General features: G+C 46.2%; 1 protein-coding gene across 50 annotated transcripts in view; it reads left to right on the plus strand.

Moving 5' to 3' along the window:
* Window positions 1-24,543, plus strand: part of SORBS1 (sorbin and SH3 domain containing 1) — a 254,758-nt gene that overhangs the window by 119,366 nt on the left and 110,849 nt on the right. For 33 of the 50 annotated variants that reach the window (XM_021943495.2, XM_021943508.2, XM_021943501.2 and 30 more), the window contains 6 exons: window positions 4,360-4,414; window positions 8,016-8,081; window positions 10,857-10,952; window positions 12,965-13,093; window positions 23,275-23,301; window positions 23,419-23,531. In XM_021943495.2, the coding sequence (XP_021799187.2) occupies window positions 4,405-4,414; window positions 8,016-8,081; window positions 10,857-10,952; window positions 12,965-13,093; window positions 23,275-23,301; window positions 23,419-23,531 (441 nt within the window). In that variant the 5' untranslated portion in view covers window positions 4,360-4,404. The remainder of the gene's footprint in view (window positions 1-4,359; window positions 4,415-8,015; window positions 8,082-10,856; window positions 10,953-12,964; window positions 13,094-23,274; window positions 23,302-23,418; window positions 23,532-24,543) is intronic. The other 17 variants (XM_021943507.2, XM_021943521.2, XM_021943528.2 and 14 more) reach the window with 3 other exon arrangements.

Consider the following 24,543-nt stretch of genomic DNA (forward strand, 5'->3'; position numbering starts at 1 on the left):
TATTGGCAAGATCTTGGGTAGTTCACGGAGTTTATGGAAGGTTGGAGAACTGCACTCAGAACTGGGGCAGGAATTCCAGGAGGCTGAGCTGGCTGGGATCAGAGCCAGAATCAGGCCCTGGAATAGTCTGGATAGGATGTTGCTGCTGTTGCCACCACAGGGGAGGACTGGACACGGGGCACTGTCCTTGGCACTGCTGCCATTGCTGCAGTTCCTTTTCTTCAATCAGCCCGTTCATCCTCAGCACTTTTAATTTTATTTTAAAATGTCCTTGTTTGTTAGTGTCAACTGCTGGAGATTTAATCGCCAGAGTGAACACACAACAGAACCTGCTACTCAAAAAGTCCTCGTGTGCAAGAGCTGGTACTCACCTGTGCATTGTCATTGTCACGTACTATCATCATACTAGGTCTTAAAATATCAAAGTAGTCTGTTAACACCCAGGATCCATTCGCCTTCTACCCTCTAACCATCCAGCCATTAAATGGTTAATAGCAGGCACAGGGAGGGGCCTCCCAGAGAGTGCTACAACTGGTGTCTGCTCCAGTTGGTAGACATTTGTGGCAAACTGATGGTTAAATATTTTGAAGATTATCTCTGACCATGTCTATTTTAGGTCAGTTTGTAAGTAAGAGGGGCTGACACTTAGAAGTTAGTAGTTTCTATATTGAGAAATGTGAAATGTTCAAAGGGCGACCTGCATATGACAGTGATTACTCATCATGTATGAGTTGAGGTATCCCTTTTTGTTTGGTTCATAAGACATCTCCATTCATTCCTTCTCCAGCCTAAGAATGCTGTGTGCTTTGTACTTGTTTTTAAAATTAAGATGAATTAAGCTATACAAAGGAAATTGGTAAATGGATTATGGAGTGTTATTACAATGAAATACAGCCATTAAAATGATGGATATGCTGACTATGTAGAATCCTAGAAAAATGTTCATGAAATATTTGATTTAAAAATTAGAACACAAAGCTGTCCAGATAGCATGTTTACAGCAGTGTACATGCTATTTATGTATCTAGAGGCTAGAAAGGACTCCTAAAAGAATGAAAATAGTTTCAGTTAAGATAGCTTCACAGTTGAATCAAGAAGATTTCTTCAATACTGCTTTAAAAATTGAGGAAAGGCCAGGTGCAGTGGCTCACACCTGTAATCCCAGCACTTTTAGAGACTGAGGCAGGAGGATCGCTTGAGGTCAGGAGTTGAGGCCAGCCTGGGCAATAGAGAGACCCCATCTCCAAAAAATAAAAATTTTAAAAATTAGCCACGTGTGGTGGTGCACAACTAGTCCCAGCTACTTGGGAGGCTGAGGTGGGAGGACTGCTTGAGCCCAGGAGGTTGAGGCTGTAGTGAACCGTGATCACACCAGTGCACTCCAGCCTGGGTGATAGTGCAAGATCCTGTCTCAAAAAAAAAAAAAAAAAAAAGAAAAAGAAAAAAATAAGGAATAAAAACCTTAACATAATACAATTGCTCATGAAAATTATTTATAAAATAAAAGCATTTGGATGGTATCACAACAACCCTTTTGATCCTGGGAGACAAACTAAGGTATCAAAAAATTAGGAATGGAAAACATGAGGACATACAGATAACAGCAGGTTGTGTGTTTCTCAATTGAAAGAACAGATGTTTCCACAGCTTAGAAAACTGGCTGTGTAGACAGCTACTGAAGGTCATAGATAGTCTCAGATGTATTTGACAGTGACAGAGGCAAAGTTACTGCTGATTTGGGCTGCAGAGATGGACTTAGGATGATTTCCTTTTCATCCCTAGCATTCTACTCTGTTAATTACAAGGACAGTAAGCAAAGCAACCATCCAGAAAGGAAATCAGTGTCCAACTTCAGCTTTTTTTAAAAAAGAAGCTAAAGCATGTCTCCTTTTGCAGACGTTCATACCGTATCTTCATATCCCTATTACAGAATTTGTGAACGGGAGCTTTCCTCTGCATCATTGCTTCTCACACCTTAAAATGCAAAGAGAGCACCTGGAATTTTGTTAAAATGCCCATTCTGATTCAGTAGGTACAGGATGGAGTCTGAGCTTCTGCATATTCTTTACTTTTTTTTTTTTGGAGATGGAGTCTCACTCTGTCACTCAGGCTGGAGTGCAGTGGCACACACGAACTAGGCTCACTGCAACTTCCGCCTCCCAGGTTCAAGCAATTCTCCAGCCTCAGCCTCCCGAGTAGCTAGGATTACAGGCACCCACCACCACACCCAGCTGATTTTGTATTTTAGTAGAGACAGGGTTTCACCATGTTGCCCAGGGTGGTCTCGAACTCCTGACCTCAGGTGAACTGCCCAACTTGGCTTTCCAAAGTGCTGGAATTATAGGCATGACTCACCACGCCTGGCCGCTTCTGCATTTTCAGCAAGCTCCCAGCTAATGCGAATGCTGCTGGCCTGTGGACCACACTTGAAGTATCAAGGTTCTGCATATCCCAAGGACTTGTTTTTCAGATTGTGTGACCTTCAGATGTGTTCAGTAAGACTTTATTAGTTGAAGTATGTACAAGACTTGTACTTTGAAAAAACTATAAAACATTACCAAGAGAAATTAAAGAAGACCTGGATAAAGGGAGAGATAGGTCATACTCATGAACTGGAAGACTCGATATTGTTAAAAATGTTAGTTTTTCACAGATTCAACACGATTCCAGTTAAAATCTGAACAGACTTTTTTTGGTAGAAATTGATAAGGTGGTTTTAAACTTTATATGAAAATGCAAAGGACCTGAAATAGCCAAAATGATTTTGGAAAAAAAACTCAAGTTGGAAGACTCACTGTATTAGGCCATTCTTGCACAGCTGTAAAGAAATACCAGATACTGGGTCATTTATAAAGAAAAGAGGTTTAATTGGCTCACAGTTCTGTAAGCTAGCTGTACGGGAAGCATGGTGCTGGCATCTGCTCGGCTTCTGGGAAGCCTCAGGAAGCTTCCCATCATGGTGCAAGGCAAAGGGGGAGCAGGAGTGTCACACGACAAGAGCATAAGTAAGGGTGGGGGAGGTGCCACATACTTTTAAATGACCAGGTCTTGTGAGAACTCGCTATTGCAAAGATAGCACCAGGCCATGAGGGATCCACCCCCATGATTCAAACACCTCCCACCAGGCCCACCTCCAACATCGGGGATTACATTTTAACATGAGATTTAGGCAGGGACAAATATCCAAACTCTATCACTCACATTGCCTGATTTCAAGGCTATGTAAAACTATAGTAATCAAGACAGTGAGTTATTAGATAAAGACAGCTCACTGAAATAGAAGAGTCCAGAAACTGACCCAGCCATATCTAACCAGTCGCTTTTCAGAAGTGTTATGCTAAACAAGAGAAGCCAGACGCAAAGAATTACCTATACTATGATACCATTTATATAAAATCCTGGAAAAGGTAAAACAATAGTAACAGAAAGCAGATCAGTTGTTAACAGGGACCCGAGATGGTACGTGGCTGTAGAGATACACATGGGAACTTTTTGGGGTGATGGAAAGGCTGTATATTGTGATTGCAGTGGTGGTTATAGGATGTATGTATTTGTCAAAACTCATCAAATTGTAAAATTAAAATGGATATATTCGGTTGTATGCAAACTATAACTCAGTAAAAGATCTAGATATATATTAGGGCATTGTCAGTACAATTTAAGCTTTCTTTGAGACCCTACTAAATTAAGGGGTTATCTATTTGAACATCAGGCATTGGTTCCCACCTCCAGGTGGTAGAGCACAGTGCATAGGAACGTGGGCCAGAAAGTCAGGCTGTCTGGGTTCCAGTATCAGCTCCTCCACTGCGGCAAGCACACAGCTTCACCTGTCTGTGTCTCGGTTTCCTCATCTGTGTAAACTAACATGATATTAGTGCTTACCTCCTAGGGTTGTGAGGTCAAATGCATTAATATATTTAAAGCATTTAGAACATTTCCTTGTGCATAGTAAGCTATGTATAAGCATTCAGTATGATCAGTAAGTTCTCAAATCAGTTTGTGTCATGATTTTACCTCTTTCTCCTAAAATGTGTTTTTTCCCTTTCCTTTACCCTCTCTTTAAACCACGTGCACTCATGTAGCTTGAGGTTTTTTTATAGAATGTTAGAGCTGAAAGGGATCTCGGATAACATTAGCATCAAGTATGGGCAACAAAACTGAAACCAGTGAGGTTGAGTGATGTGCCCAAGGTCACAGTAATATGTGGGTGACCATGAACCAGAAGCCTGGCCAGGTGACTCCTGGTTCAGCTCTGTTTTATCAAGGGTTACAGTGTTTGCATTTTTAATACTAACCATTGGGATTTATCGCGAACCTGCCATTCATCAATTGCATTGTGTGGTGTTTGTTTTTCTACAGAGCAGTTCAGAGCCCCAGTTGCAGACGACTTGTCCTGCCACCACCATGAGCTCTGGTAAGTCATTTTAAACTCATCTTTCTCTCATCTACCTGACTGGGCCGTTTACCCAGATTTCCCACGCACCCCGAAGGCCCCACTCTGGCATTATATTTTTTATTTTTTGCAAACTGGGTGAATGCCAAAGCTTTGTCATAAGTTGTCATCATGACTATCATCACCTTCATGGTTAATGATTTTTTGAGTGCCTACTACTATTGCCAAAGAACTGTGCTATACACTTTACATGCACATTAGCCCTCTCTTTATTGAGATGTAACTGGCATACTATAAACCACAGATATTTTAAGTATACAATTTGATAAAATTTGACATATGTGTACACCTCCATGGCGTTTCTTAATCTGAGTGACTGCAGCAAAAGTAAACTGAGTGGCCATAATTGCCCCAGGATGTGAACTAATCTAATGCTTCCTTCATCCAGGCTAGTAGAGCAGTCTGCTCTCTCTTTTGCTTTGCCTTTGGTAGTAAAAGTCAAGACCTAAAGAAATAATCAGTTTTGAGTATTTTTAGTTTTGAGCTGAGGTAGAAAACGTGGGTTAGGGAAGACAGAGATGGGAACAGATCCCTGCTCATCATGCAGCCAAGAGCTGTCAGCTTTCCAACCCAGAATTGGAGCAGAGAAGTTTCCATCTGGAGATTAAGCCCCACCTAGGCTACTGAGCATGCCCTGGAGCCTCCTGAGACCTGCAGGTGGGGCAGGCTGTGGGGTGGGAATATGACCATGTGGATATCTCATTCAGGGGTCTCCCAATCCTGCAGTATTTCGTGAGTGTTGTCAGTGACCTTTGTGGATTAAAAATCATCCTTTTCCATTTATTTGCATACAATATCCTTTTAGCCAAGTTCTGAGCAGGACAGTATGTAGTTAAGACCTAGGAAGGCTCTGGGTGGAATAGCTGAGGCCCACACCCTGACCTCTTTGCTTACTGGCTGCATAGTCTTGGGCCCGTGGTGGACCCTTCTCTGCATTTTCCTCTGCAAAATGGACATAATAAAAGCCCTAGTTCATTGGGATTTAGTGAGGATTAAGTGAGGCAATGCTTTTATTTATTTTTTTTGAGACGAGTCTCGCTCTGTCACCCAGGCTGGAGTGCAGTGGCATGATCTTGGCTCACTTCAGTCTCTGCCTCCTGAGTTCAAATGATTTTCCTGCTTCAGCCTCCTGAGTAGCTGGGATTACAGGTGCCCACCACCACGCCTGGCTAATTTTTTTGTATTTTTAATAGAGACGGGGTTTCACCGTGTTCACCAGGCTGGTCTCGAACTCCTGACCTCAGGTGATCTGCCCCTCTCCGCCACCGTGCCTGGCCTGAGGCAGTGCTTTTAAAGTGCTGGGCTCTGTGTCCAAGGCATGGCAAGGGCTTCATCTTTGGGCTCTTACTGTTATGAGTTCAGAGTTCCTCCCTGCAAAGCCAGGGACTTGGCTTCTCAGCAATTCCTTGAGTGCTTTTGCTGTGTGCGAAGAGGCCGTGCACCTTTTCCGCTCTAAGCAGGCTCAGGAGCTACTGCCAGTAGCTCCTGCTTCATAACTCATTTTTGTCTCTTTGGCTTTTTGCTTTTGTTGTCATTTAAAATAGGCCATGGTGTTTGGCTTTATTTTGTTTTAAACTTTTTCTCTGTAGCCTAAAGCTACTTTCTCGTCCAGTGGCAGAACTGGCCTAACTTTGGTTTACTCCTCTTGGCATTAAGGGCCAGAGAAGGAGGAAGGGAGAGGCCTGGAAGAAGGGTCCACTATGGGTGTGGAAAAGCCCAGGAGACTTCTCCCCAGAATCTCTCTCTCAACGTGGGGGATTGGAAGGAGGCATTGCCTAGGAAGAGTTCAGAAACTCTGGAGCCTTTGACCCGATGATCCCACTCTTGGGAATTTCTATCTTAATTCCAAGGAAACAAAAATATCACCCACATGAAGTGGGGGGTACGAGTAAGTACGTTATGTGTATTTACTTGATGGAATATTACGCCGCTATTAAAATGGTCATTAGGAGAAAAGTAGCTACATGGGAAATATTTGTTTTAATTGCTAGTTAAAAGAGCAGTGTAAAAATGGTGGATTCTTTTTATTCCAGGTTTGGGCTGGGCTGCTAGTCACCAGGTGAAGTGCTTTACCTGTGTGATCTTGTTACATTCTCCTGGAAAACCCTCACAGGTGGGGCGTGGTTTGCCACCCTCATTACACAGATGGGAAAACTGAGGCCCTGAGGGGTTAATAATATGGCTGGGATCACTCACCTAGTGTGTGCTGTGGCTGAATCAAACTCAGGAAGCTGGACACCAACATTGTGCTGCAGAGGTTTGAGTTTCGGGAGATGGAGTTACTAATTTTTAAATACCTTTCCAAAATTTCAAGTTGGGTTACATGTAATTAAAAGAAAGGAAGAACATGGGGCTGGGCCTGCTGGTAGCTCAGAGGCTGCCCCACACTAGCCTGGGGAGGCCTGGAGCAAGGCCTACAATCACAGAAGGAACTAGAGCAGGTGCTTGGATTTCTGGCCTTCTCACCAGCACCCTTCTTCCACCCATCTCAGAAATCAGAGCTCAAGGAAGACTCTGACATCTAGAAGAATTAGCCTTCACCTATAGGTGGGCGTGGGCAATGAACAGGCCACAGCCTGTGAGGCCAGCATGGGGAAGTCCAGGCACCGGGTGGGGCAGTGGCCCTGCTCGTGTATGGCCACTGGCAGCATCCAGACTGGCCTGTCAGTGTGGCTTATAGCAGGCGACCCCCATTTTGGGAGGCTGATTGTTAAGGGCCTAGGTAAGGTGACTTAGGTCTCAGCCTAATGAATTACAGGGGTGTGGGACTAAGCTTCAGTCCCAGCATTTGGAGAAATAGAATATATGTATATACATATGTATGTATGTATGTATATATCAGGAAACCCAAATGTTTATCCCATTTGGGGAGGAAGAAGATGAGCTGTGAGATGGGCAGACCAGAGTTCAAATTTCAGCTTAGTGATCTCGGGCAGGCCTGGAATCCTCTCTGCCTCAATTTTCTTATCTATAAAATAGGCATTCCTAACTCCTAGTTCTGGAGGTCTGGGTCTTAAGGATAAAATGAGATGCTAATTATGCAGTGCTAAGCATGGATCCTCAGACCTGGGCAAGTCAGTGTTTAAAAACCCATAGCTAGTCGTGATTATGTTTGTAGCTTGGTTAACTCTGGGCTTGGAGGGGTTCCTTCAAGCACACATGTCCCAGGGCGACAGGGCCTGCTGGCCTGCCGGCCTGCCTTCCTCGGCCTGCCTCTTTCTATTTTGGGATGGGGACCTGGGTGGGGCTTAGGCTGCAGGTGAGCAGGGATGGTCTCAGCTTCTGTAACTGAGCAGAGCTCAGGAAAGTCTCAGCCAACCCAGAGAACATGACATCTGAGGGGAGCCCCAGGGATGCGTGGAATTTCCATCAGGTGAGAAGGGAGGATGAGGCATTCTCGGCAGAGGGCCTCTTAGGAACCGAGGCCTAGAGGTCTGAAGGTATCTGGGCAGGACCCCTCTGCTTCCTCCTGACTCTGACCCCAGCACCTTCTGCCATGCAGGACTCAGTAAGTGCTGGGGCAGTTGACTCACAAACTTCATGCTCTCTTTCTTTCTTGCAGAATGTGATGGTGGTTCCAAAGCTGTGGTGAATGGCTTGGCACCTGGCAGCAATGGTCAAGACAAAGGTAAGGTTCTTGGAGAGAAGTCTGGATTGGTACTGGAAAGCATTTCTAAAGGTGTGGAGTATGTCAGGCCTTGGCCATCCCATCTGCCTGGTGCAAACACCATTGGCCTAACCAAGCCCTAAACTGGGGACCTGTTCCCTACACTGATTTTCTGAGACCTGGAGCCTGTTCTTGCATTTCGGGAGTCTGAGGCTGCCATTTTCCCACTGTGAGGTATTAAAAACTATCCCTAGCACACAAGGATGCTGTGAATGACAGATCAGGCACGTGGACCAACGCATACTTCATGCCTGGTACAGATGGCATTTATCAGCCTGAAATATCCCTTGCTCAGCCTTTCACCTTCACCTATAATAAACAGTGATGTGTTCACAGTCCTGACCCTAAGGTAAGAGCCTAAATCATTAAAATAAATTATTTCGGTGGCATTAATTTAATGCACATCCTCTCATAGTTTCAGTTTTTAAAAATTTTAGGATAAAAGATTTAAATGTGAAATGAATGATGGATGTGATGAATGACCTTTGAGGTCCTGCTTGGCCTGAAGACTTTCATCCTGACCTCAGTGTGGCTGTGCAGATAGCCTGGCTATGGGGCTCGCGGTGCCACTTTTACTGAGTGGTGTGATGGACCCTCAAGCTGGAATGACAAGGCATGGGTTCAAGTCCCAGCTCTGCCACCATGAACAGGACATCTTGAGAGGCCCTTTATCTTTGTGGGTGTGGGTTCCCTTATCTACAAGATGAGGGAATTTATGCTCTGCCATATTTATTTCTGCTTCAAATTCAGAATTGGAATGAATGCTCATCCAGCTAAATTTTATGGTATACAAGAGGAAGGGCCAGAATACTCGCATTGGGCATTTAAGTCAAGATGCATCTCAAAGAATAATTTCAAACAATTTGGCATTTTGATCTGTGTAATTTCCATCTGGGTCAACAGAGTGTTTCTTTTAAGACAAGGCAAAGTGTGAACTAAGAGGAACCAGCCGTAGAGGGTATGTCCAGAGACTAGGAGGGGCTGGGGTACAGGGCCCAGGTGGTGTGGGGGTGGGTTCCTTGGTGGCCGGAGGGGACCTGCCATGCTCCTGTTCTTGCCTCCCTGCCTGGTCGCCCGTCTGCACCCATGGTGTGGGGCCCTGGACAGTCTCGACCAAGTTGCACTTAGGGAACTGAGGGGCAGTGCCTGTGGAGTGGCTGCAGGCATGTGTTTAGCATCCAGTGAGGAGCATGGAGAGGGGTGGGGGCCCTATTAGTTTAAAACCTGTGGAGTCATCGACCCCATCCATGTGCACTCATTTATACAAGAGACTTAAGGCATGTGGGGGAGGGTGGCAGGTGGAGTGGGTCCTATTCTCTCCTTGGTGAGACTCACCTTTGTCTGCAAACAAGCAGGCAGGGGTGACCTGAAGGGCATCAGAGTGGCCTGAGGTCACTGAACCAGAGCTGGGATAGCCGAGCTCCAGTCTCAGCCTCTCTGCTTGAGAACTGAATGAGCCTGAGCAGTTCGCTGAGCCTCTTGCTTCTTCCTCTGAAAATGGTTACAAAAGTCTCCCCCAAGCCCATCTCCCAGGTGGAGCAGACAGGAAGATGCTGTGAGAGCACATGTGTGTCTTAATCCATGCAGTAGCGTCGTTAGCAACCTAGTCATTAATGACCAGGCGCCGTGTGACTGCCTCATGCCTCAGGAGGTGAGCTGACAACAGGATGGACTGGAAGGCGCACTGTCCCTGGCCGACATGCCTCCCTTCTGTTGCCTTGACAGGCTCACCAGTGCTGACTCTGCAGTGGTGGTCTTGTTCCCAGACAGCCCCACCCGCTGTGTTTCTGTAGATATGCGGCCACAGTTGACTCTGGCACCTTCACACAGAGCTCCCATCCCTCTTTATGTGCTGCCCTTAAAGGAGAGGATGAGGGGAGGCCTCACAGCAGGCTCCGTGTAAGGAGAGTTAGGGGACGTGCCTACCATGAGATTCCAGAATCTGGGCAGGCAGGGAGCCCAGAGACCCTGCCGATAGATAAGTTTGAGCACCCAGGATGTTCGAGCGGTGGCCTTCACTGTGTCCCAGGCAGGCATCCCTGCTCTGCCTTAGCTCAGCCGGGCATCGGGGTCCTGGGCTGTGCACTTGGGGGCTGCCCCAGAGACTACATATACACTTGGACACTTGGCACCTCCTGACCAGGAAAGGGTGGGTTTGAGCAAGGCCATCTGCTGTTTAACAGATGGAGGTTCTGATTTGCTTGGGGCCAGAGGGCTACAATTGTCGGAGCAGGCACAAGACCCCAGAAGTTATGCTATGGCGGAAGTAGCTCTGATGGCTGAAGGGACCAGGCAACTCACGATCTTGTTCCTTCGTTCTTGCACTCATCTGCAGCCCGTGGGCCACCGCCCTCCTCCTCGGAACCCCCTCCCCAGCATGCTCCCAGGAGGCCCTGTGGACCCTGAGTGCTCTCCCCTTCCTCTGTTTGCCAGGCCATCTGTGTGCCTCCGTAAATCTTTGTCCAGAGCCTTGGCAAGCTCCTGGTGTGGCAGGAGGCACCGATCAACACTGACCAGCTGTATTTGGGTGATGGTTGGAGGGGAGGGGTCTGTTGTCTTGGCCTAGAACTCTAAAGAGAGAAAGCAGGTTATTTTTAATTACTGCATCTACTGCCCTTTGTATTGTTCTTGTTGTGTGGGCGACTTCCTCCTATTGTCCCTGCCCAGTTCCTCAACTGCCTGAGTGTTTCCCAAATGTTCTTTCTGGATGCACCATTTACCCTTTTGTGTTTTCAGCAACTGCCGACCCTTTACGTGCACGCTCTATTTCTGCTGTTAAAATCATTCCTGTGAAGACAGTGAAAAACGCCCCAGGCCTAGTTCTCCCTACAGGTATCTCCTTGGGTCGGTTTATTTTCTGTAATTGTGAGCGGGTCATGGCATGGTTTTCCTTTCTTCTTTTCTTCTAACACGCACTTTGAGCTGAATCGTTGCATGTTTAATAGGCATTCCATCTCACTTCCTCAGCTTGCTTCCTTACTTCCTCTGCGTACGTGAATGTCTGTGTGCGTTTTCCTGGGAGCCAGCGAATGTGGGGAAGAACTGAGGACAGAGGGCTCGCCCCTCTTTTCTTTAGGAGAAGGGTCAGTCTGGAGGCTCAGCTTTCCCTTTGGGACGAGTCTGAGGTGCATGGACATTCTAGGCTCTCCCTAGAGGTTTCCAACTCCCAGTACTTTAGCAAAAACTGCAGTCTCCCTGAGAATTAACCTGGTGTCACAGAGAACCTCTGAACGACTGAATTTGAAGCAGCTGCCTTAGGTGCCCAACCTAGACTTGCCTCTGATGCTCACCGGGCCATCCCAGAGCATCCCCTATGCCTTCCCCAATTTTACCTGCAGCCCCTTCCTGCCTCTCCCCTCCAGGGGGTGGGGGAGTACGGTTCAGATGTCAGCTCCGGCTCATCGCTTCCTTCTGTACAAAGTGGGACACACGAGGCCTACACAGTACTTTATCCAATGGTGCTTTCAGAAGTAACTGGGCTGTGTGTCCAGGAACCTATGGATGGGCTGCATCCATCAGTGTGCCCCTCATCCTTTTGAAGTGACTATGAACCAGTTTTCCCAATAGTTTGGTGACATCAGTCACTTAGCCTCTTGATAGAGTTGGATAAGTCAGATGCTCTCCAAGGCTGACACTTGCCCTGCCACACATTGTGCGTTTTGTGCATTGCGTTCAATACAAGAGGTGCTGACGAGGCAGGTCCATTCTCTTGTCTAACGTTAATGATCATTCTCCCTGAGTTGTTGGAAGTGGGCTGCTGGTGTGGAAAGCAAGGAGGGAAGAGGCTTTGCTTCTCTCTGCCCTCGGACAGGAATGGGGATGAGTCGGGTGTCTGAACTCACATCCTGCCCAAACGCACACCCTGAACATCAACCTGTAATCCTAATTGTGACAATTTTAGGTCAGGGATCTAGGCTGTGAGCAGTCTGAAAACAAAACAAAACTGTGGCGTTCTGCATAGCTCAGCTGCACAAAAAGAAACACTCAGTGTGGTCTGCCCCGGTTCCCTGCCTCCGTGACTGATTTCCTGCAGGATGGCATTCAGATCTTTTGAAGCGTATTTTGAAATCTTTCTCAAGGAAACTCTCGAAGTTGACCCGCGTCTGTTATTAGGCCCTAGTGAAACTGTAGGAGACACCAGGACCCTGTGAAGACAGCTGAGGCTCGGTGGACACTGCTCATTGAAGGATTTAGCCTTCCAGGTCGTTTTTGTTGCTGTGCGTTTTCTTTGTTATGTTTGAAAAGTGAGGCTGTCACTCATGAGCTTTCTTGCCAGGTAGCATATCCTTCTGTCTCAGCATTTCGGGAGTCTTGACTTGCTAATCCAAGGAGATTTGCTTTTCCTTTTCCCACTGGAAAACTGCAAGGAGTAGTTGTTCTCCATGGAACTGCCCCCGCCCCCCCGCAACTTCCTTAGTTGCCAACTTGGTCTTCAATGAGAAGAATGGTCTGGAAGCTTGAAACATCTTTCATAAACTCTTTCTTGAACTGTGCCTTACTAACTGGTCAGAAGTCTGCTCACCAACCTAAACTTCATTTAATAAAAGGAATAAACCTGCTTTCATTTTGAAATGTTTTCAGCTGATATTATAACTCATCCATTTACTCAGAACTCACCATTGCCGCCATGTTCCCCTAACTTCCTGATGCACAGTAAACCTCTGAAAACTTGCCCCTCTCCACCACCCACAGATTAATTTCATTGACCACAAGTGTTCAAAGACTTCGCGTGGCTGTAACCAGGTTCATCTCATTCCCCAGCTGTAACAATTTGCTAACCAACTGTCCTTTAATCCTTCAGGAGTCTTGGATTCAGTCTTCAATTTTGGACCTTTTCTTTTCAGACATGGATCCTACAAAAATCTGCACTGGGAAGGGAGCGGTGACTCTCCGGGCCTCGTCTTCCTACAGGGAAACCCCAAGCAGTAGCCCTGTGAGCCCTCAGGAAACCCCGCAACACGAAAGCAAACCAGGTGCGCTGAGGCTGGGGAAGATGTTCAGAGCCACGTGGGAAGGGCGGAAGGAGGCTCTGGTGTTTTTGCTCAGGAGGGTGTGAGTTCATCAGATAACTCTGGGTTCTCTTAGGGACCCCTGGGACAGTCAGCTCCTTTGGATGGGTAGTGGTCAAAGCTTCAAACTGACAGTCATGTGCTGCGGGTGAAGGCACAGCAATAACCACCACTTTATGTTAGCTTTGACTGAGCAGGTCATCCTGTGACAAGAGCCAGTACTCTGCAGACTGCACTCAAGCAGACTGAAATAGCTTAGGGCATAGGGGATAAGCAGTGGGATGGGCTAGAGGTTGGGCTTCTTAGAGCTCATCCCTGCTTCCTAGAGGTTCACTGTGACCTGTCCAGGCTGGGCTGGAGGTGCAGCCAGGGGAGACTGAGAAGTGTGGATGACTTGATGACCTTGCTCCCGGAAAAGCAGAGGTGGGCAGGGCTCAGGCCTGAGATGATCACCAGCCAGCTGCAGGAGCAGGATCAGGAGAGTAGTTCAAAGGCCCAGTGTAAACTAGGAACAAAGGGAGATCAAAGAAGCCACATGAAGCCCATCTCCCCACCTTAACCCATCACTTGGGAAACCTGAGGTATTGAGTTTTAGAATTGGGACTTCAGAACCTGACAGATCTCTGTGCACACCCTGCCCCCACCACCTGTCGGCTGTGTGACTTTGGTCGAGTTATTCACTCTCTCTCAACCCTAATGAACTGTAGAATGGGGTTGATAATAGCACCTGCCTCATAGGATTATTGTGAGGAAGAAGTGTATGAAGTGCTGTGTACCATGCATGGTGGCATGGAATAGACTGTTAGATGTTAGCTGCTATTTGATTATCATTAGATTATTTTGGCCTCTCCAGAGATGACTTTGCACAGCCCAAGTATTCTGGGAGTTGGCAAACGCTGACTTTGAGATCAGGCACAGTTAGTTTAGGGTGAGACAGCACCTCTCCACTCTGTAGGGCAGTGGTTTTCACGCTTTAGCTGCATCAGAATCACTTGGAGTAAAAAGGTAGGTTGCTGGGCCCCAGCCCGGAGTTGTAGAATGTAGGGTTCCCGCTTGCAGGTCTGAGATAGGGTCTGAAGGTTCGCGTTTCTGACAGGTTCTTAGGTCATGCTGATGCAGCTAGTGCAAGGACCGCATCTGAGAGCTGCTGCTGTAGGGGATGGGAGCTTGCTTTCTTGAAGGAAAGGGAGGGAGAAATTGAATGGAGGGGAGGACCACTCCCTTGGGACCAGAGAAGATAGGCAGTAGGGTACACAGATCCCTCTGGGGCAGCGAGAGTGGTGTGTTGTGATAAGACAGATATGATATGTAGGATGGAAATGGCCAGACCTAGCATCCTGGAAGCTGACTTTCTTCCTGCCCAGCCACCCATAACAGGTGCCGGGTCACATGCTGGCGGATGAGGCCAGGCTAGGGTTTGAGCACAAACCCCTTTCTGGTGATGTTGGTCCCTGTGAGAGCTTCTTTATCCTTAGACTGACAGCAGGCCCGAGCAGCCCACAGCCCTGAAAGTCAACAGAGTAGCTTCTTGGTCCTGCATCCCTGAGTCCAGCCCTGATTCCTAACCCACTGGAAAGGTGGGGTTGAGGAGAGAAGGCAAAGTTATTTTATTCTAAGGCTAACCTCATCCAGCCTCTCCAAGCCTAACTGGGAAGACCCAGCTCCCAAGCTAGAGAACGTTTGGAGAAAAGAGAATCCTAAGGGATGATGCAAAGAGAAAGGCCTTATGTGCAGTCAAATGACCTTACAAACCGGCTGTCCCATCCTCTGGCAGTAAATGGAGGTGGTGGAGAGGGAGCCTGGAGCTCCCTCTAGTGGTTACAGTATGGCATTGACGCAGAACACAAGTATGCCTACCAGGTGCACGCCTGTGCTACCAGTACCTTGTGTGGATTTGTTTTTTCTTTTCTTTTCTTTTGTTTTTTTGACAGGGTCTCACTCTGTTGCCCAGCCTGGAGTACAGTGATGCAATCATTGCTCGCTGCAGCCTCGACCTCCCAGGCTCAATCTGTCCTCCCACCTCAGCCTCCCAAGTAGCTGAGGTGCACGCCACCACACTTGGCTAATTTTTATATTTTTTGTAGAGACAGAGTTTCTCCATGTTGCCCAGGCTGGTGTTGAACTTGTAGGCTCAAGTGATTCACCTGCCTCGGCCTGGCAAAGTGCTGGGATTACAGGTGTGAACCACCCTGCCCGGCCCTGTGTGTGGATTTGAGGCACTTTTGGAAACACTCTTACAAAATACATTTGTGTCTTACAAATTCCTACCAACTAATGTGGTGAAAAGAAACTTCACCAAATCTTTTTCACCAAACCATCACCAGATTGTTTTAAAATGCAAATACTATACTCGGAAGAATTAAGGGATAGCTATCAGTCATTCACACCTTACAGTGAGTTCATCTTTGTAAATTGAGATCATCGAATCCGAATAAGCATACATTCATTCAGCATTATCTATGTGCCAGGTGCTGAGTAAGTCACTTGGAATTGTGATGAGAAAGGAGGAAAAGAGAGCAATTCTAGGTGCATTAGGTGAGGGCAAAAGGCAGTATGTTGCAACAGGAGTCAGGTGTGGACTTGTAGTCAGCCATCTTGCTTTCGGGCTGTGGTTAAGTCCTAGTGTCTTTGAGCTTATATCAAGTATGAGGAACTTGGGCCAGATGCTTTCCAAGCCTTACTAGCTCCAGAATGCTCTGTGACCTTAGGAAGTTTGGAAGTTAGCCTGACACAAATGGAATCCTTTTGATTGGTGATAAATTTAAGATGGTACAGGAGGGCAGTTTGTATGAAAAGGAACAAGCTGGGTTTGAGTAGAGGAAACAAAAAAACCCCACATGCTCATTGATGCGTACGAAGCAGGCTAGAATGGGTTAACACTGGGGAGTGGGCTTAAAAGAGGATGTCAGTAAGCTGGGCACAGTGGCTCACACCTGTAATCCCAGCACTTTGGGAGGCTGAGGTGGGCGGATCACTTGAGGTCAGAAGTTCAAGACCAGCCTGGCCAACATGGTGAAACCCCATCTCTACTAAAAATACAAAAATCAGCCAAGCATGGTGGTGCATGCCTGTAATCCCAGCTACTTGGGAGGCTGAGGCAGAAGAATTGCTTGAACCTAGGAGGCAAAGTTGCAGTGAGTGAGATCACGCCACTGCACTCCAACCTGGAAGACAGAGCACGATTCTATCTCAAAAAGAAAAAAAAAAAGAGAGAATGTGAGTATAGACAACTCAGGAATGGAAATCTTGTCCCCTTACTATGCTACCTATTGGCTAGCATCCTGCTGGCTCTTGACTCTGACAGTGTCCATGTCAACCTCCAGATTGACAACTTGCTGGCCTGTACCAGTCTATTATCCCATCCTGGGGCCTGGGAGCTCCTGGGCCTTCCCTGGCTTCATTATAACAGTTTTCAGCAGTATTTGCAGACAGCCATGCCCAGTCTGGACTGGGAGCCCAAGTGTGAGGCGGTGGATGGCTCTTGCCAAGGATTGCTTCCTACTCCCAATGCCTTTGCAGATAGCTAATGTCAGATGGCGTCTGGCTCCCTCCTTTCTCACCAGGGACAGCATTTGTCCCCCAGCTGCTCTCTTTGCTTCTTCACTGACTTGCTCCCTGTTTGCTACCTTCTTCAATGCCTATAGGTGTCCAGGTTGCTGATTATTTGCCTGGACTGGAAGCTCTAGTCCCTACCTGGCCCTCTGATACCCACATTTCAGCAGTGCCCCCTATTTCTAGTCCTTGTCCCAACCCCCTCACCTGGGAGAGTTGATATAGTTTTGGTTTCACACAGTTCTCTACTGAGGCTGAGCACTGCCACTTACTGTCTTTGTGATATGGACAAATTACTCCACCTTATAGGGCTTCAGTTGCCTTATTTATAAATTGGAGATGACCATAACAGAGTTGTTGAGATTAAATGAGCTCTTTTTTTTTTTTTTTTTTTGAGATGGAGTCTCACTCTGTCACCCAGGCTGGAGTGCAGTGGTACGATCTCAGCTCACTGCAACCTCTGCCTCCTGGGTTCAAACGATTCTTTTGTCTCAGCCTCCCAAGTAGCTGGGACTACAGGCGCCCGCCACCACACCTGGCTACCTTTTTTTTTTTTTTTTTTTTGTATTTTTAGTAGAGATGGGGTTTCACTATGTTGACCAGGCTGGTCTCAAACTCCTGACTTCATGATCCACCTGCCTTGGCCTCCCAAAATGCTGGGATTACAGGCATGAGCCACTGCACCCAGCTAAATGAGCTCTTTCATGTCAAGCATTTGGCACAGGCCCAAAGCAAGTGCTCTTTAAGGGTAACCATTCTAGTTCCTGCAGGTCAAGAGGCTTGTTAAAGATTTGAAATAATTTCAGTTTGAAGCCATGAGGGTCTTACCCTAGCATGGTGTCAGTGGGAGTGAAGAGCAGAGGCTGAGGATCAAAGTGCCTTTTGGAGAATGAAATGAGCAGGGCTCCTTGTGGTGTATTTAAGGACCACAGAGAGTAAGACTCCATGTGGCCCAGGAGATGTCTTCCCTGGTTGTCTAGGAGAGTAATTGTGGCACTCATGGAGATGGAGGGATTTGTGAAGAGTGCTGAAAAGAATGTTGAATTCCATCTTTTGACATGTTGAGTTTCTTGGCAAGGGAAGGACTTCCAGGAGAATGTTTCTAATGGGGAAATTTGGAGTCCAGTGTGTGGATTTGGAAGCCATCTGCATCCACATGAACTTTGAGAGAATGGAGACATTCTTGGGGGTGGAGTGACAGAGAGAGCCCTGGAAATTGCCCAGTTGACACTCATTCTCCAGACTCCTCCATTCAAGTGGTGGCTTAACTCAAGATCCCTGACCACAGCTTCCTGATCAGCCTCCTCATCTCTGAATGCGGACCTTGGTTTTTGGATCAGAACCATCTGAAAGGAATAGCAGTAATCTTAGTACCGACTCCCTGCCCCCAGGAGAAACCTCATCACCTTATCCCTGCCTCCTGACCTCATTGCCACACCAGGTCTGAGCGTTGGCCATATTGGTTCAGAGTGACTTGATCATGTCCCAGGTCAGGGTGTTTTCACTCCAGACAGGGAGCCTGAGCTGGTAGGGGTGTGATACCAAGCTTCGTGTTTGGTATAGTCTAAAGATCCTGTGGCTTGATGTATCAATTCCTGTGTTCTGACTTAGGTGCCAGGGTCCAGTTCAGCCCTTATATTTTGTTAATTCTGTACCAGTTGGCTCCAGTCCTTACTGCCTGATTCTTGAATGCAAAGTTAGCTTTGGACATAAAGATTCTTGGACCCACATTCAAATTATTTCCTCTGGTTTGACTCTCACATTTGCTCTCCAGAAATGGCAGCAGCAAAAAGGTACCATAGGAAGGTTAACATTGAAGCAGTTAAAGGTACCCCGTACCTCCATTAAATTTGAGTGTTTTTGATGAGTACACGTGTGAACATTAGGGCCAACTGAGAAGTTGGAGGGAAAAGTCCTCAAGAGAGTGCACCTTCCCTTCTGACGCCAGTTGCAAGTTCAGGGGATTCCCAAAAGCACTATCCGATTTGGTGCAATGCTAGAGGGACTCACATAACGTATTGAAAGCTGCTACGCTCCGGGTTATGGTTTATTATAGGGAAAGGATGCAGATTTTTAAAGGCAAGAGAAGATGCACATAGGGTGGAGTCTGGAAAAGGTACCAAATGCGGAGCTTCTGTTGCCCACTCTGCGTGGAGTCAGGACATATTATTTCCCAGCAGTGATGTGTGACAGTGTTCTCAGAGCATTTTCGACCAGGAAATGTACCCGAGCCTTTGTGTTCAGCATTTTTACCGTGGCTCCATTACATAGGCATGATCCACTGCCCACAGGGCAGATCTCAGTCTCCAGTCCAACTTCCTAATCGATCGAGCTCCTAGTGGCTCAAAGGCCCCACCCCAAGTCACATAGTTGGTGTGACTCAAAGTCCCAGATAAACAAAATCACTCCTATCAGGCAGGACTTCCCAGGAGCTCAGAGATTACATCCCAGAAGCTGAGGGCCAAGGCCAGACTTCTTTTTGGATAAAGTGAAATTCTCTGCTATACAGCATGAATACAAAATAAACACAAATAAGATTTGGAACACCCTTAGACTCACTATTAACATCTATCATCTACCTCTTAAATACTTTTACCAGAACACATCAAGACTCAGTCAGTGAAAATTATCCTAAGATCCCAAGAAGAATTGACTGATCAGCAAAAGACTTTAAAACAGGTCAAAATGAAATTAGCATAGAATGAGATAAAATAAAATATCAGGAGGCTACAGCCACAGGCCAGAAAAGATTGAAATAAAGAACAGCTGGAGGAAAAGATAAGGCAAAGTAAATTATGCATCTTGCAGAAAGGGTAGGTCTCTCAGGACTGCAAAAGCTCTCTAGGATCCAACTTTCCAAGGCACTCCCCCTACCTTGGGAGCTGTAAGGTAACATTTATTGAAAGAAGCATTTTGACAGTCTCTTCAATCAGGAGTTAATAATGGATGATTGTGTGTGCAAAATCTCATACTGCTGCACACAGGCACAAGTGGCCCCAGGCTGCTACCAACCTTCCAGGTTCAGAAGATGAGGTAATAGATGAAGGATAGTAAGATGTCAGAAATACAGCTCTCCTTTAACAAGGAAGAAAGGAACACTTAAGAGGTCCTGGGAACTGCCTTTTTGGGATGGGGAAGGGGAACAGTTTTAAAGACTTGGAGTGAGAGGAAAAAGTGGATGTATCCCTAAGGATCTTATGTTCTTAAAGCTATTTATCACATGGCAGAGATCAACAATGCTCATTCTTGTCCATGGTTATTTTGCCCCCTTATGCTTTGAATTCTGATTTTGCAAAGCACGTGCTTTATGCCAGATACTTTCATTTAGTCCTCGTGATTCAAAAGAGGTAGATATTATCTTCATTTCACAGATGTGGCCAGGTCATTTGCCACAGGATATGCAGTTAGCAAGATAGAGACTCAGGGCTGAAACTGGGCAATCTGATGTCACAGTGATACCTGGAGGTTTCATGATACCTGGAGGTTTGGAAGAACAGTTCACATCTCAGCTTTCCCTGGCATAGCTGTTTGCTAGCGTCACTTGAATAGAACCAACCCAACGGAGACCCAGAAAGTGGGCAAAATAATGTGTCCCCAGTTCCATGTACGAAGTTTACATGCTTCATTAGATAGCCCTTCATTCAGAACCTGTTGACGTTAGTATATGCATAAATCTAATAAATTTGATAGACTTATTTGACAAAGGTGGACTAGAAATAGCAACTTAGAAAAGAAGATGGAACAGTACAAGTGATAGCTGTGAGGGAGGAAGTGGACCATTGTCACGGCATGTCACCAAGTGTTTAAGGGCCTGCCAGGTGTGAGGGGAGCTCTGGGCCAGGGAGCCGTATGGATGCGACAGGGAGTGTGGTGCACTCAGAGGTACTTTCACGTACCTGATCTTTGATTCTCAAAGATTCTCCAATTCTTTGATTGGAGAGAATCAAAGAATCATACTCCCTGTGAGGAGTATGGGGTAAGGATTACATTTTGTAGATGAGAAAAATAAAATTTAGCATGGCTAGTGAACTTGCTCCTGGTCATACAAGCCGGTACATTGCAGTATGTGAGTAAAACATATGTCCTGTACCTTTCCCAACTATGGTCGTCCCTCGGTATCTGCCAGTGATTGGTTCCAGGACCTTCACAGGTACCAAAATCTGAGGATGCTCAAGTCCCTTATATAAAATGACATTGTATTTGTATATAACCTATGCACATTCTCCTGTATATTTTAAATAATCTCTAGATTACTTATAACACCTAATATAATGTAAGTGCTATGTAAATAGTTGTTATTCTGTATTTTTTAATGTTATATTATTATTGTTTTCTTATTTTTTGTTTTCTCCCCCAATATTTGATCCACGGTTGGTTGAATTCACAGATATGGAATCCGTGGGTATCGAGGGCCGACCGCATGCGGTTTTTGTGGGGTGGAGAAGACAAATAGCAGTGAATTGTCCATAAGGAAGTGGCAGAAATGTAACAGGCAACCTGCTAAAAGAATATGTAGCTGAATTTAAAAACTGTTTTAAAGGGGGAAAAATAAAATGGATACAGCTAGTTTTCCAGAATAAGGAAGTTTTTGAGTGTACCTCTCATCGGTGGTTCTCCTGGTGTAGGTTATGGACTGGCAGTCTCAGCATCACCTGCAAACTTGTTAGAAATGCAAATTCTTGGGCCTCACCTCACACTTACTGCATCAGAAGCGCCGGGAGCCCGGCCCAGCCACCTGTGTTTCAGCAAGCCCTGATGCAGCCACACCACTGCTATACATGAATGCCAATCACTCAGAACCTTTACCCTACCTTGCCTTTTGCTCCAGCTGTTTTTGGCTCCCACTACCTCTCTGAAGCATAGCATCCTCTTCCTGGCTGATGGGGAGGCTGGTGGCTGTGGAGGTGGTAGGCAGGGTGCTAGGTTTGGATTCTGGAGACTTGGGCTGACTGCTTTGTCACTTCCTGGCTGTGTGACTTTGGGCAAGTCAGTTGGCCTCTCTGTTTCCTCATCCATGAAGGAGAGTAATTACCTGTTTCACAGAGTTGTTGTGTACACTGAACTAAAACTAAGTGGGGGTAACAGTGACTCACAGTGGCACTTAGAGAGGTATTCAGTAAATGTCTGTAAATCTCAGCTTGGCATCTGGAAAGCCCATGTCTAGCCCCTGAGGGACCCACATTGAAATGGAGGCTTGGGCAGTGAGACTGTAGTATTAGTCCCTCTTTTTCTACATGGTAAGGCAAGAGGAGACAGCCTGGGAGAGGAAGGGGTTAAGGCTTGGCTAGATTAGGGATTGGCAAACCATGGCTGTGAGCGGAATCTGGCCTGTGCCTTTTTTTGTACAGCCCTCGAGCTAAGAATGGCTTTTACATTTTTTAATGGTTGAAAGAAAAATCAAAAGAAGAATGGTATTGTATGCCACATGAAAATTTTATGAAATTCAGATTTTAGTGTCCATAAATAAAGGTTTATTGGAACACAGCCATGCTCATTCATTTACATATCATCTGTGGCTGCCTTTGTCCTACAATAGCAGAGCCAAGTAGTTGCATCTGAGACCATATGGCCCATAAAACCTAAAATATTTACTATCTGGTCCTCTATAGAAAAAAGTCTCTGGACCCCTGGGTTAGATCAAGGATAGAGAGTAGAGACAAGAGATAATACAGAAGATGATAAATAGCAAACATTTTCTGAACTTTGCCAGGCACTGTGGTAAGCATTTTGCATGCATATATGTTCTTATTAACAACACTTATAAAACAGGCATATCATTATCTCCATTTTTCAGATGGGCAAACTGAGGCTTATAACTTGCTCAGGGTCATAGAACCCTTAGGTGGTAGACCCAGGATATGAATTGAGGCCCAGCTGCCTTTCCAGTCAGGTTCGTAACCACTGCAGTCTGCAGCCTCATGGTGCTATGTGCTATGTGGATCAAACTAGGAGAAGTTTAGGGTCTCTGAAATGCATCAGGCAGTGGCTGGGAAGGCTGAAGGGAGACAAGGGTGCTTTGTGATGTGATGAACACTCAAGAAGGGTGATTAGATTTTGAAATGTTTATGTGGCTCATTTAATGGAAAGAAGAAAAGCAGGCAGGGAGAAAAAAAGTCTTTATCGCAGCAGATACCTCCTGGCTTAAGTCATGTTCTGTCCCTTAGCCCAGCACCATCACCCCTGGAAAAAGTGTTGATCCACTTCTCTCTCTCCTGGGCTTGTTAGTTGATTGGGAGTGGTCATTCTGAGCCCACAGCAGGCTCGAGGAAGGGGAATGAGAGGCAGTGAGGAGGGACTGGACAGTAGAGAATTCTGTTGCCTTTTTGTCTGTAAAATAAGAATGTCAAGTGACAATTGTTTCTTCATCCCTGTGAATGTGAGCCTTGTGTTTTCAAAGGTCAGTGCCTGTGAGCACATCATGGTTTTGAGTGGGTTCCTATGGTAATCAGGCCATCGTGACTGAGGGCATTTTGTGTCAGACAACGGGGTGCTGGATTTTCAACCTTCTATGCAGTTCATGCTTGTTTCCTGCAAATGTAACCATTTCTGTTTTTCCCCTTTTCTTGTTTTCATCCTTTCTGCACCACGTGTAGGTCTGGAGCCAGAGCCTTCTTCAGCAGGTATGGCTTCTCTTGCATTCTCACCTTTCTGGCCTTCTACTAAGGACCCCGGAGTTACAGGGGAACCAGGGAGTTATTCCCTGTGAGTGAGAGCTTTTTTTCCTCCCTATTTCTCAGATGAGTGGAGGCTTTCTTCCAGTGCTGATGCCAATGGAAATGCCCAGCCATCTTCACTTGCTGCCAAGGGCTACAGGAGTGTGCATCCCAATCTTCCTTCCGACAAGTCCCAGGTAGGCATGTGCCCAAGGGCAGGGTGGGGACTGGTGAGTGGTACCTGTTCTTGAGTCTCTTAACTTAGACTGGTGACTTCCTGCTTCCCCAACTGGATAATGGAGTAGGTTTCAAGCTTTCGGACAACTCTAGATAAGCTCTGCAAGGACCGAGCTAAGGGAAAGTTGGGGTCAAGGGAAGCAGAGGCACGGAATGAGGTTGGTCTGTACCTGGGTGTTGGAAATAGGCCTTGATGCCTATTTAGGTTTGTTATGTATGTAGAAGTGTTCTGAAAGAGGGAATTCATTTAGCCTTGGATACATAGGAAAAAGGTCTGAGATTTAAAAAAAAAAAAAAAAAAAAAATTCTTTAGAGTGTAATATTTGAGAGAAGAATGCATCTTGTGTTTATTCCAATTGTTTTCTGGAGATGGGGCTGTAAGAACTCCAGCAACAGTATCCTTACAGATTAAGATCAGGTAGCTGTGGCCAGGCTCTAAGTCCAGCAACCCAGGAACAGGCAAAATGACAGTACAGCCCAGCTGTATCCTACAAAAGAAAATCTCCCAAAGCTGTACAAATTGGAATAAGGATACTTTTGCTTAAGTCTTTCCCCCTAGGTGGCTTTCTTGATCTTTCTTCCTTCCCTCTCCTGTTGTTACTTTGTCATTTTGATAAAGGGAATAGACTATGTTTTAATTTAGGTGATCTGTGATGAAAATTTTTGCATACAGGAGCCACATCTGTGGAATCGACTACTACTCCTTTCTCTCTCTCTCTCTGTCTCCCCTCTCTTTCTTTCTGTCTTCCTCTCTCTTTTTTGGAGTCAGGGTCTCTATCTGTTGCCCAGGCCAGAGTGCAATGGTGTCATCGTAGCTCACTGAAGCCTCTGATGGCTGGCCTCAAGCCATTCTCCCACCTTGGCTTCCCAAAGTGTTGGGATTATAGGTGTGAGACACCACACCTAGCCTAGTCCTTTCTCTTAAAGGAAGCTGTGCTGCTCAAAAACTATTGCAGAAATGTGTTCCTTATG

This window comes from Papio anubis, chromosome 11 (assembly GCF_008728515.1).
Source record: "Papio anubis isolate 15944 chromosome 11, Panubis1.0, whole genome shotgun sequence".
Taxonomy (NCBI): Eukaryota; Metazoa; Chordata; class Mammalia; order Primates; family Cercopithecidae; genus Papio; species Papio anubis.